The sequence below is a fragment of the Diaporthe batatas genome (genome assembly GCF_019321695.1).
Source record: "Diaporthe batatas strain CRI 302-4 chromosome Unknown Contig00007, whole genome shotgun sequence".
NCBI lineage: Eukaryota > Fungi > Ascomycota > Sordariomycetes > Diaporthales > Diaporthaceae > Diaporthe > Diaporthe batatas.
The window spans coordinates 94,932-107,116 of record NW_025408554.1 but is presented as its reverse complement, the minus strand read 5'-3'; the positions used below and the strand labels follow the sequence as shown (position 1 = coordinate 107,116).

The 12,185-nt window shown below is 50.5% G+C and overlaps 5 protein-coding genes across 5 annotated transcripts; 3 read left to right on the top strand and 2 right to left on the bottom strand.

Annotated features, from left to right (window-relative positions):
• Nucleotides 1-1,581: 1,581 nt before the first annotated feature.
• Nucleotides 1,582-2,344, top strand: KVR01_007005 (uncharacterized protein; the record flags this gene model as incomplete). The annotated part of the gene is given in 2 exon segments (XM_044792268.1): nt 1,582-2,242; nt 2,256-2,344. 2 exon segments carry the CDS (start codon nt 1,582-1,584, stop codon nt 2,342-2,344), a joined length of 750 nt encoding a protein of 249 aa, XP_044644436.1.
• A 1,213-nt stretch (nt 2,345-3,557) lies between these two features.
• Nucleotides 3,558-5,177, top strand: KVR01_006953 (uncharacterized protein). The gene has a single exon (XM_044788646.1). The coding sequence runs from the start codon at nt 3,858-3,860 to the stop codon at nt 5,049-5,051; it is 1,194 nt and encodes a 397-aa protein (XP_044644384.1). The 5' UTR covers nt 3,558-3,857; the 3' UTR covers nt 5,052-5,177.
• A 321-nt stretch (nt 5,178-5,498) lies between these two features.
• On the bottom strand, nt 5,499-5,996 carry KVR01_006920 (uncharacterized protein; the record flags this gene model as incomplete). Its single annotated transcript, XM_044794277.1, has 1 exon — nt 5,499-5,996. The coding sequence occupies one exon, from the start codon at nt 5,994-5,996 to the stop codon at nt 5,499-5,501; it is 498 nt and encodes a 165-aa protein (XP_044644351.1).
• A 1,513-nt stretch (nt 5,997-7,509) lies between these two features.
• On the bottom strand, nt 7,510-8,436 carry KVR01_007086 (uncharacterized protein; the record flags this gene model as incomplete). The annotated part of the gene is made up of 1 exon (XM_044789815.1): nt 7,510-8,436. One exon carries the CDS (start codon nt 8,434-8,436, stop codon nt 7,510-7,512), a length of 927 nt encoding a protein of 308 aa, XP_044644517.1.
• Nucleotides 8,437-11,553: 3,117 nt separating this feature from the next.
• Nucleotides 11,554-12,059, top strand: KVR01_007035 (uncharacterized protein; the record flags this gene model as incomplete). The annotated part of the gene is made up of 2 exons (XM_044785375.1): nt 11,554-11,737; nt 11,830-12,059. 2 exons carry the CDS (start codon nt 11,554-11,556, stop codon nt 12,057-12,059), a joined length of 414 nt encoding a protein of 137 aa, XP_044644466.1.
• Nucleotides 12,060-12,185: the final 126 nt, after the last annotated feature.

Genomic DNA, 12,185 nt, shown 5'->3' with positions numbered 1-12,185 from the left:
TGGATGACTATCACCACCATTCGGAGGGCGGATGGACCCAGCAGCTTTATAGAAAGAAGATCCGCACGCCTGGTTGAGCGCCCGCCATGCCCGCCGCCGCACGCACAAGGATGGGGTCCATGTTTCATCCGACTCATTTAGGCTTTTGATGTGGTCGGAAAATGAGTTGACAGGTGATACGCAGAATGCCCGGTGACACCCGTTTGACAGATGAGACGAGACGGCTTGGCCTTGGTCGACATGCATGATGCAAGGCATCGAGGCGCCTGATTTGTCGTGGAAACCCTCTTTTCAACAATCTCCAATGGCCTTGAAGGACGAACGTGATGATGCAAGGTGCGATCGGATCCTCCAAACCTTCCGAGGCGTGACTTTGCCGGCTTGCGAAAGCACGGTCATGAGCGCGCGGTCGTGTGCATCTTGTCAGACGGCCAGCCTCCAGGGCTAGGGCGACACAATCACCTGTCTTTGCGGTCAGGCAGCATGATCCTGGCAAAAGCCTCAAGGTAGGAGAGATGTTTCGCCTCGGCTGGGACTTGCTGACACTTGCTTGTCAGTTCCATACTTGGTCAGTGGGGGCCGTCTCAGCCCTACCGAGGTATGAGTGTCAAATTGGAGATCTTCGGAAATCTCAGGCACTATTTGATTCATTCTGTCGTCAGTGATGGGCTTCATCATTGTGCTGCTGTGTTTCGTCGTGTACAAAGGGCGGTGGCGAACTTCCAACTTCGAAGGGGCAAAACCAGCCGATGGCTCGGTCCTCTATAATTTTCCAAGATCAAGTATGAAGCCCTGCAGTAGCTCCGAACCATTGCATTCAACGACCACTTCTTTGGATCGTGGGCTGTGCAGTGGGAAAGCTGGCCCGCCAGTAGCCGCGTGGAAGTAATGTTCGATGGGCTGGGCTGCTGTAGATGGTTTCCTAAACGTGCAGATTTTTGAAGCAAGCGCCTCTGAGCAGCCGCTTAGTCTTTGCGGATTAGAGGCTGCAGAAGGCCAGCGATGATTGCTGCCTCCACGGGAGGTTGACAACTAAGTCACCGCTAGGCCTTTGCAGACATATGAATCTGAAGACCCGGTCAAAGAAGAATCCAAAGTGCGGAATGACATCTCACTGGCTTGCTATATCCTGTTTAAGTTGTCATCTAAGGTCCCATTTTGCGGTCGACTTGGCCTAGGTGCATGAGCTGCTTCAAGCAGCGCATCTTCGTCGGTGCCAGGTGGCGAGACCTCAGATGCCTTGGAGCTTCCCTGGCGCGTTGCTTCCAGGTGCAGCAATTAGAGCACTCCACCCCCACCAGAATCTGTAGATGTGTTGCCTAGGTTACAAGGCCAACTGGATGACATTGGGAAAAGTATTTAACGGCGAAAACCACAAAGGTTTCCAAATCTGAATCGTTTCCCTCAACAACAAACAGAGCACTTGAGCATAACGCCAAAGTCATGTCCGCAGAACAGAGGCTCAAGATACCTGACTGTGTTGCACCTACCGCAATGACAGAATCTACCCGATGCCTCAAAGGCAAGGTCTGTGACAAACATCAACCTCACAAGATGCATCAGCCGAGGCCAAGGCTAACGATGGAGCAACAGGAAACGGCCGCCGACCTGCCGACAGGCTTTCTCAGCCTCCCCAGCGAGCTTCGGAACAAGATTTACGAGCTTTCATTGGTGAAAGGGGAGGATACTTTCGCACTGAGTGAAAACATCCGGCGATACTTTTATCACAAACGAGGCCTCGCAAGCGGTCTGCTCCTCGCCAGCAAGGCCATCCACCGCGAAGCCAGCCCCATTCTCTACGGTCAAAACCGCTTCGACTTTTGCGAGGTCTCGCCTCGAGAACTACGCACATTCCTCAATCAGATTGGAAAGAACAATGCGAGCTATATTCGACATGTGACCATCGACTTCCCAGGCTTCCGCTCTCTTTATGGTGAGATCAGCCTTGAGAGAGACATCGCGGCCACCCTTGAGGCTATCCGAGGCGCATGCGACAATATCATCACAATCACGGCCTTCGCTGGAAACAACTACTATAGGATGTATCCTCTATCCGCCCTGGATCGCCAAAACGCTGCTCCTGAAGTTATTTCCCTGATCAACACTCGCTTTCGGTCCATGACGTCTCTCCAAGAGATCATCGTTGAGATTGATGATGACTCTCCTAGTGATGGCACCAGAAAGATCATGGAGAGCCACGGCTGGTTATTGCGCAAATGCGAGCCTTATAAGGAGCGGTGGGGTCTTTGCGACAGATGTCATGACTGCCATCATCCATGTGTTGGTTGCTTTGAGAGTGGTCAAGATTGCTTGTGGTGATCTCTGGAGAAGAGCAGCGGAATGAATCCCTTGATACATGTGCCTAACCATTTTTGGGTGTCAATCAATTTCGAGTACTTCTAAATTGTCTTACTGCCTTCGCAAATGCTTCTCTCTTGTTTGCTATAGCAGAAGCGAGAGTCTCAACCAATCTGGCCATGTACCAGTGGTAAGACGATACCAGTTTACTGATTTCGATGACTTTGTCAGGTGAAGGTTTTCGATACAGCAGATACGATCGCCATCAGAGACCAACAAGATCACAAAACAAAAGTAAAAGTGGAGGCTGTACAACTGTAGCTTGCTTAATATTTATTTAAGCTCCGCTCCGTTGCCCTTTCCTAGGCCGCGGTTCAACTTGCCAGGCCAAGCCCAAACACATGGCAAAGGGGGGTTTTTATGAAGGCTGATTCTCCTTTAAACAGGCCATTAGTAACAATTGTCCACATTTTCTCCAAAGTAACTTCTAAAGTCCCGTGAGAACTATTCATGGCGGTGTCAAATTTGACTGACTGACATGTCACATTGCATCGAACCAGAGGCTTGTGCCTTGATCCATTCTCCCCTTACCCCTGTCACTGGCATGGGTGGGCCCCTTGACCGCGCAGGTCGTTTGTGGGAGTGGGCTCATTGTGGTAAGAGTTAAGATGTGATGAAGAGTGCGAGTGGAATGCCAAGGCTTTGCTGGATTGCTGCACATATGGGCAGGGCGCGTTTGAATGACCGCATCGCGACATAATATTCACCAGATTTAGAATGAATGAGTGGTTGGGCCTGCTGGCGCAAATTTTTGATCCTTTTTTTTTTTTTTAGGGCAGCTCCTTGAAAGGACTGGGGTGCCTCGTTCCTAGAGCTGCGAGGGTTTAATGCAAGCCAAACAGGCCAGTGTTCAGAACCTCGGAAGCATTGGAAAGGGCAAGATTAAACATCCATGCTGATTGACAAGCGCTCTACCACAAAGAGCTCGTTACAGGCACCTGGGTACTAACAGTAGGCAAAATAATGCCGGCGTCGAGTCGCATAAAGTTAGGCCGGCCGAAATTACCTTGTCTGCTCCTTCGTGCACAGTGGCCGAGTCCCGACCCTCCGGATGGATCGCGAAGCTCCTTTTATGAGATGAGATCCACCGGGACGCCGACGTTTCAAGTAAACGCCCAATGACGAGTATTTGCTGTTTCAAAACGGAGCGGTCGAATCGGTCATTTTCTGGAGAAAGCATCATGATTCGATTTTTAAGCTTTTTCCCGCCATTTACAGTGTGATTTTGAGTGATTCCCCAGATGAAGGAGTAGTCGCACCCCTGAACTGCGGACATGGCAACCCGTCGCTCGATGGGGTGACGACCTCGGGACCCATCCACAATCCACAACGGGAACAAGCTGGAGGCCAAGCCTCGACTTCCCGCCTTGGGGCTCTTGGATAAATACCACCGCTGCGGCTCTGCTCTTGGCTGCTTGACTTGGCTCTCTTCCTAAGCTGTACCACCTTCTTATCCACAGTCTTTCATTCGTTCCTTTAAACACACACATTCATTCAATATGCGTGCCACTTCTTCGATCCTCGCGGCTGGTCTCGCGGCTTCTGCCATGGCGGCTCCGGGAGCCCTGCCTCACCACCGCAGGGCACCATGCCCCCATGCCCAGCCCGCGGCTGCATCGAGCGCTGCTGCGATCACTCCTACCGTGGCTGCCTCGAGCCCTCCTACTGTGGCTGCCTCGAGCACTTCTACCGGGGCTGCCTCGAGCACTCCTACCGGGGCTGCCTCGTCCGGCTCCAACTCCTCGTCCGGCAGTGCCAGCGGCGGCCTGAAGTTCCTTGGTGTCATCGAGTCTGGTGCTGAGTTCGGCGAGAGCGCCTGGCCTGGTGTTTACGGCAAGGACTACATCTTCCCGGATACCTCGGCTATCCAGACTCTCATCGACATGGGAATGAACATGTTCCGCATCCCCTTCCTGGCCGAGCGTATGGCCGAGGCCTCCCTGGCCGCGGACCTGAACGCCGACTACCTCAAGAACCTGACCACCGTCGTGAACTACATCACCGACGCTGGCAAGCATGCCGTGATCGAGCCACACCAGTACGGTCGCTACAAGGGCCAGATCATCTCGTCCAACGCCGACTTCAAGACCTTCTGGGGAAACCTGGCCAGCAGCTTCAAGGCCAACGACAAGGTGGTCTTCGACTGCATCAACGAGCCCCATGACATGACCACCGATACGCAGACCGCCGAGCTCAACCAGGCCTGTGTTGACGGTATCCGTGGGGCTGGCGCCACTACCCAGTACATCTTCGTCGAGGGCACTTCTTACACTGGTGCCTGGACCTGGACTACCTCCGGCAACAGCGAGAACATGGGCAGCATCAAGGACACCGTCGACGACCTGCTGATCTACGAGATGCATCAGTACCTTGACAGCGACGGAAGTGGTACATCCACTGAGTGCGTGTCCTCTACCATTGGACAGGAGCGCATCGTCGATGCCACGAACTGGCTGCGTGAGAACAAGAAGATTGGAGTCATTGGCGAGTTTGCTGGCGGCGATAACGAGGTGTGCAAGACTGCCGTTGCGGGTATGCTCGACTACATGGTTGAGAACAGCGACGTTTGGATGGGTGCTCTGTGGTGGGCTGCCGGCCCCTGGTGGGCAGACTACATGTACAGCTTCGAGTCTCCTTCCGGCACTGGCTACAAGGCCTACAAGGACATTCTCAGCAAGTACGTGCCTGCCTAGAGCGCCTGCTTCTGACTGCTGAGGGCTCGGAAAACACTTCTTTGTAAATATCAAATTCTGCATTGCTGCATGGACTGTACTTAGACATAGACAAATGCATCTTCTGGACTTGGTTCCAAGCCCACAGTCACGAGTTCCAAGCTTTGTGTGAGCATGTGTGTTTTGTATGTGCCAGTCGAAATTTTCTAGACTGAGGAGGTGACCACCGGTCACGTAACTTTTGTGTGTCAGAGCAAAGCTGAAAATGTGCTCAAGTCAAAGTCAACAAACAATGGCATCGAACATGCCCCTTTCTCATCCATCTTCACACCTTTTTTTGTCCCATAAACAACCATGCATTCCAGTTGATCAAAGGCAGCAAACACATCTGCCATACCAAGCCCACCTGCCCCATGACTTCGGCTTCCCGTGCGTTCCTCCAGTCAACAGTGCATTCCCAGGTGCTGTTCACTCCTTCAAATTCTGAGCCTTCTTCTCAGCTTCTTTGGCCCTGAGTTCAGTCTCCCTGCGGATCTCAGCCGCCTCTGCCATCGCCTCGATCTCAAAACGAATGTGAGAGGGAGACTTGACTGCACCACTGGCACGTCTCTTTCTTCTCTGGGGAGGGTGGTAAGAAGTGCTGGGGTCAATGTGGGGCGGATCCGAGTGGTAGGATCCCTCAGAGATGGTGACACGGCGGTCCCTGGGGACGAAAGAACCACCTAGGCCAGGGTAGACGAAGCCCTCGGTGGTGAAGCCAGGGTCTCTGCCACGGCGGACCTTGGGTGGAAGCCTGGCATGGGTACGGCCTCGGCTGACTGATCGACTGGTGTTTCGTTGGCCACTGCCTTCCTGGCCTGTGGAGGCGTCTGCAACCTGAGTACGGCCACGAGGAGGAGTGTCTCCTTGCTTCTCCTCCTCTTGACCCTGACTGGCCTGGGTAGCAGCAGTGTTGTGAGACGACATGGTGAGTTGGATTGATGAGAGGTTTGAACGTTTGGGTGGACGAGGGTGTGGGCTGTTTGTTGTTTTTTGGAGGTGTTGTGAGAGAAATGAGTTTGGGAAGGTGTGTCCCCGGTGACCACTTGACATGGTTGCAAATCAAAATTGGCCACCAGAGCTGGAAAGTGAAGTGTTTGTATTTAAGTCCGGCTGGGAGGGGGTTGCTTCACATTCTGGCAGGGCTCTGCAGCTTGATTGACACCGACGAAGCTCCTGTGCATCCGGCTTTCGATCTGGCTCGGTTGAGACGAGTATGGGGCATGGGTGTTCTGTCCCATTGTGCCCTAACACCCGGATCGCAAAGGCAGAATTCACAATTGCACCCATCCATTATCCTCATCGAAGTGGACAGACAAGTCATGGCTTCTTGAGTTGACATCAAAACAGTGAGTTGCTTTGGCTCAGCCTGAGTCACTCCATTGTGTTGGTCAGACATCTTCTGGATCGCGAAGAGTACATGTTGGCATGCCATGCTGAACTACAGAGTGTTGTAGTCCGGGTAGGGGGTAGGGGGGTAGAAAGGGGGGGGCTCTCAGGTTTCGTACACCAGGGAGAGAGTGCTAAGATTTAGTGTCACTAGCTCATCAAGCAACTAAAGTGTGTTTTCGATCTAGAATGCGAAGTCTTTCTCTTGCTTTATGTATAGGACAAATAGGACAATCCAGATCTCTGGTATGTATTGCAGACGGTCACTCGTACTATGGTGCTACGGACAATCACAGGGACAGTTCTGATCGCATTGGGGGATCAAGAAGAGTTGAAGAATTAGTGTTGAAAGCCACTCTCATGCAGACTGCATTCACTGAGTTAATCAGACATTTAATCAGACATGCATGTTGTCTGCTCATTTGTACTCTCAGGCTTGCCTAGTTCTTGTTTGTTGGAAAATTTGAAGTTAAAGTCATGCTGTAGACTGGGTATCAACATGGCCCTCTTATGGGGCTATTTGTAAAAGATTGCCTCCTAGAGCTTTTCGTGTCCCATGTGAGGTTGCAATCATGATGCTGGGAGGGATAAGTTCCATGCCCGGCACCCTGGCTTCGAACCGGATTGCTGCCCCTGGGTGAGTAGAGCTCTCCATTCGACAAGGCACAGAAAAATGGGATCGATGGTAGCGGCCGCAGTCGAATCATGAGGGCCGGCCTTGCATTAGCCGTCACCTGTATTGAGGATGGATGAGGCACTCATAGCTTCCCATTCAATACCAGGACTGCATCTGGTCTGGGGTCCATACTGGTTCTTGAAGCTAGTCAAATACTCCTGATGGCCTTCTCACAAGATGTCTCTGGTCTGGTCTGATTTACTTTTATGTTCCTGTTTTTAATGTAGCATAATGAATTACAAGTGCAGGAATCACCATCAGCATCTCAAACTCCTATTACAAGATGATGCACACCTCCAGGGTATCCAAGAAAATAGATGCTGCCATGCTTATATTGAGCCCATATTTTATAAAGTCTATCGTACCTTACTTTTATCATATTACGTTTGTGCTGTCAAAGGATGTGTTTGGTTGCATCTTCTTGTGAAATCCAACAGGCCCTTGATGTGGTTTTAAAACCACCGCCGTGGGTGCATCCATTGGTGTGGTATCAGCAGCACGGCCGTCCTTGGCAGCACGAGCCTTCCGGTTCTCTCCATTGGCTTTCATTCCTGGACCCAAAGTGGGCGAGTCGGGCACTCCGGGGGAACGAGCCGTTTTCAGAGACGGAGGTGGACGCAGCGGCTGCACAACACAAGACGCCCTCAACTCTTGCACCCGCTCCTTCGCCGGAAGTTCGGTGTCGGTGCTCTGGACCTCGGCCAGTAGCTCGTGGACAGACTGCCGATCTGGCCACGTATTTTGGTTGGTTAAATTATATGGTGGGCTGGAGTATGTATGGTAAGGATTCTGGAAAGGCCAGGGTCGTGAATTGTCATGATGCGGGTGAAAAAATGGAGGCGGCGGTGGTGTGTGGTGTGGCAGGCCCCACTGTGAATTGGGACTGTCATTTCCAGCAGATTTATACTTCGAGACGGCAGACCGAGGATCATTTATTGGCGAGACGGTGTGAACAACAGGCAAGTTCGTATGGGCCGTCCATGGTGTTTTTGGACTGTCTATCAAGCTCTCCTTTGCCGACCTTGTGGAGGAGGTGTCCGTAATTTCTGGCTTAGAGGACTTGAAAGGCCATTCACGACGCCGCCACAACGCAAGTCCCACGATCAAGACCACAATGGCAAGTACTCCGAGCACAATCCCAGCAACATCTGCCGATGATAAGCCGTTCGACGCGGGCTTTGCTGGCGATATGGACTTGCCGCCTTTCGATGAAGTCGAAGTCGAGGGCGATAGGAAAGATGCTCTATCGTCATGGTCGGATGATAAAACGGCCGCTCGGAGATTTGCAGACGGGCAGGTCATGTTGACACAAGGGTTGAGAGTGCAACATCCAATGAAAGGCGGGTCATTGGCCGTGCAAGTATAGAAATGGTTGTCACCACCCGTGCTGTCGCAGCTCTGCGATGGTAAATCAAGATAACTTGACTCTGAGAATGATGCTGCTCGCAAATTGGCCCTCTCGCAGAGACCAGACCCGTCCGAGCATGGGTCGACTGTACAACAGCCGATAAATTCTCTCTTGGTGTTCTCGCAGATGTGGAAATCCCCACCATTGGGGCAAGATAGCCCGAACGCTTTGTAAGGATTGGCTGACATTCTTCCAGAGAAATTGAATGATGCGATAACGAGTGTGATTCTCAGGATTTGAGAAGATGTGAGAGGCTCAAAAGTCTAGATGGTGGAGATGGTTGACGGTCGGCAATGTCTAAGGTCTTGAACATTTTGATAACAAAGAAACCCAGCCGCCAGGTCCCGCCAGCCATTTAATAAGTTGTAGAAGAATAATGGAATATTCTATGCCGTTACTGTTTTTAGAATTCAATACTTGCCACTGCTATTGTGAGCAGACTGGGTGCCCAGGTGTGGCTTTCAAGTGCCACGTGCTCCGGTGTCTAGAGGTCACAGCAGTTGCTTTCGGCCATAGGAATCTATGCTGGTAGAACTTATGGAAAACGTCGTACCAAATTTGTCGTACTAAAGCATATCGGCACAAGTACCTACCTATCAGCATGACAGTTATTTGATCAACTCCTTAATCTACCCGGATGAGTTGAATCCCAACGTCAAAAAACGCTCGGTCTCTTGAAGAGCATGTTTCCTATTTGCCATTTCCAAGTCCTGGCTCTATGAACCGACTGCATGTGTCTTGCTTGACCCATTAGCCCCCGGTCCCTTTCTTGCTATGTTCAGAGGCAAGGTTTAATGATGAATGGTAAAATCACTTGGGTATAGAGATGCATGGGTGACAAGATGAAGTGATGGACTTTTCCATGCGATTAAGCGGCTGGCATCTGACCCCTTTGTGCTCACATGAACCGTCCCGCTATCTGCCCCTGTCGGACGAGAACCCATCACGTCCCGTGGACAATTCGAAAACAAATTTGATTCTGATTGTTATACTAGTATGGCAGTGCTTTTTAGGAGACCTTGGGTACTCTAATACTGATAGAGTTGTAAGCGACATTTATGCTTGGCTAAATTTATGCGCCCGGGGCGATTGTACGTCTACTGTGTTAAAAATTTGTACTTTTTAAGCTCATGCGGAAACTCAACATTGAAACATGATTTCTTGCCACACCTGCAAAAAAAAGCTAGAAAGATACCACCTCTTCCTAGTACGAACTAGCAGACGGCCAGGCAGACAAGGCCTTCTTCCCGAAGTCACCATCACTGGGATCAAGTAGCAGCCGTCCATTTTTGGAAATTATAGAGCTAAGAGTTATTGAAAATCTGCATGTGTAGGTAATTACTTATTGCTTGGGGGTGACGCGACTGTGCGGCGCGGAACTGCAACCCGCATAAGTGGTTTCGTTTCTAATGCCGGTACAAATAAACCAACTGTATGTGGCGCCTTTATATAGTGATGAACGATCAAGACTCTGTGTCTAAAACAGCGGAAGGCTAATAACAGTGGAGAGAAAATAAAATACGATTAAACCTAAAATAAACATTCTTTTCCCCATCTTTCTACCTCCTTTATTCATATTTGAACCCACTTCATTATATACTGTTTGTACTGAAGACCAATTATTTACATTCCTACCGTGATATACACTCTGGTGTGTGTAGTGCAGTGTACGGAAACACTGGGGATCTAGATGACACCTGAGCCGGCCCCGTCCGGTGCCCTCAGCTTGGTTTCCAAGGTGCTTCCTTACACCAACGGCGTCATAACACACAGCAGCCATCCCAACTAGACCAAAAGGTCAATTGCAACCAGCCGATGATTTCCGGTTACTTGACGGGTCGCATGTGAATGTTTTCCGTGCGTCCTTCCCAAGTCATCTGGTAGCCCGAGCTCTGGACGCGTGACTATCCGAGCCCAGAGACTCTGGGCCTCATTATCTCCCATTCATCATCAGGATAGGTCCAATATGGAGCTTCAATCCCTACACAGTCAAGATTCTGTTGGTCAGAGCAATCACGGGCCAGTGTTGAATGCTAGCCATCCCCACTGGAGGTCAGTTTTACACTGCGTACTCGATCAACTAGCTCGTATGCATGAAATTCACTGAGATTTAGCAAGGATTAGCGCCCCAGTGGACGATAAGCTAGTGTGTCTGTGCAGTTTTGACAGCTCTCTCGTAGCTTGAAAACTGCTATCATGATTCAAGACTGAGGCTAAGATGCTAGTCATGATGCTATATAAGTGGTTGACGTAGTCAGACTGGGTACATATGTAAGGAATTGCACGTGTCATGGAAGAAATTTTCGCTGGCAGAATAACAGAGTGACGGATGTAATTGATCAAGCTTGCGCGCTTATTCTCAATATGGACGAATGTAGCGCGGAGTGTATAGTGCAGAGAATCATCACTTCGTGAGAGGGACCGTTTACAGCAGGTTGTAACTAATCTTTCATGTTGGTATTGAAGCCAAATACTACCGGAATTCCCTAATTATAAGCAATATAGGGCTACCCTAGGTACTACTGTCAATAGGGAAGAACGCGAACATTGGAAGCTGTCAGTTAGACCAAGCCTGAGGGTTTGGGCCTTGACCCAACCTGAGAAGCATCCGAAAACACGAAGAAATGTAAAACTATCCATAATAGGGCTGAGATGTCTGAACTCCCCATAGTCGATTTCGATACACTTTAGGATCATCACACTAAATAAATCTATTGGTTGCTCGTTGGCTGCTGTAGATGAGGGCACGAGCTAGCGGCAGACACACAGAAGCTTTACAGGAACGGCATGACAACAATAGCTCTCGTAGGCATGTCATGAAGCCGAGAACTCGGTTCGAGACCACAGTTCAAATGTTGTCGAGGCGCGACCGTGCGTGCTTGAATGAATTCCTGTAAATATCCGCCTGCCAGTGCCTTGCCAAAACCCCAGCGTGCCACATCCTTCTGGACTCTTCGACGTTTTTCCTACCTTTTGTTACAAGAAATATCAACAAAGAACCAAAATTCAATATGCAGCCTTCAAGCATTCTCATGACTCTTTCGGCGCTCTTCATGGGCATGGCTCAGGCTTCCCCGACCCCCGAGAAGAACCTGAACCTACATCCGAAAGGTCACGTCACCGTTGAGTTCTACAACGGCTATGGCAAGAGCTACACTGAGAAGGTCTGGCCTGATGGCGATGAGCACTGGTTCAGTAAGCCTCTCAAACTGACTGTTCGATGAACATGTTCTTCTTATGCGGCGTTTCAAGTCAGCGTCCAATGTGCTAATGTTCTCACGCAACAGACGAGGGCGAGGATCACTGGAAGAGGCACTTCGATGTCAAGTTCATTAAGTACTACACGGAGGTGGAGGACTGCGAAATCCGCTGTCTCCCAACACACTCTTATTACCCTTGGAGCCCACTCGATGTCAAGAAGTTCTTCCAGTTGCCGGACGAGTACGGAAAGAAGGTCTTTGGCCTCCTCCTGGAGTACCCGCAGCCCGTCGAGGTCATCCGATGTGACCTTCCATGAAGTGAATGCTTCTGTTCGCCCAGGGCCTGGAGACACAGAGCACAGAAGTATGTATCGTGCATGTTGAAATAAGGGCGACATCCTAATATATCATAGCTAGGTACATGGCTTTGCACAATTGATTAA

Coding starts and splice junctions, on each gene's coding strand:
- KVR01_006953 (XM_044788646.1), top strand. CDS start 3,858: ATGCGTGCCACTTCTTCGATCCTCGCGGCTGGTCTCGCGGCTTCTGCC.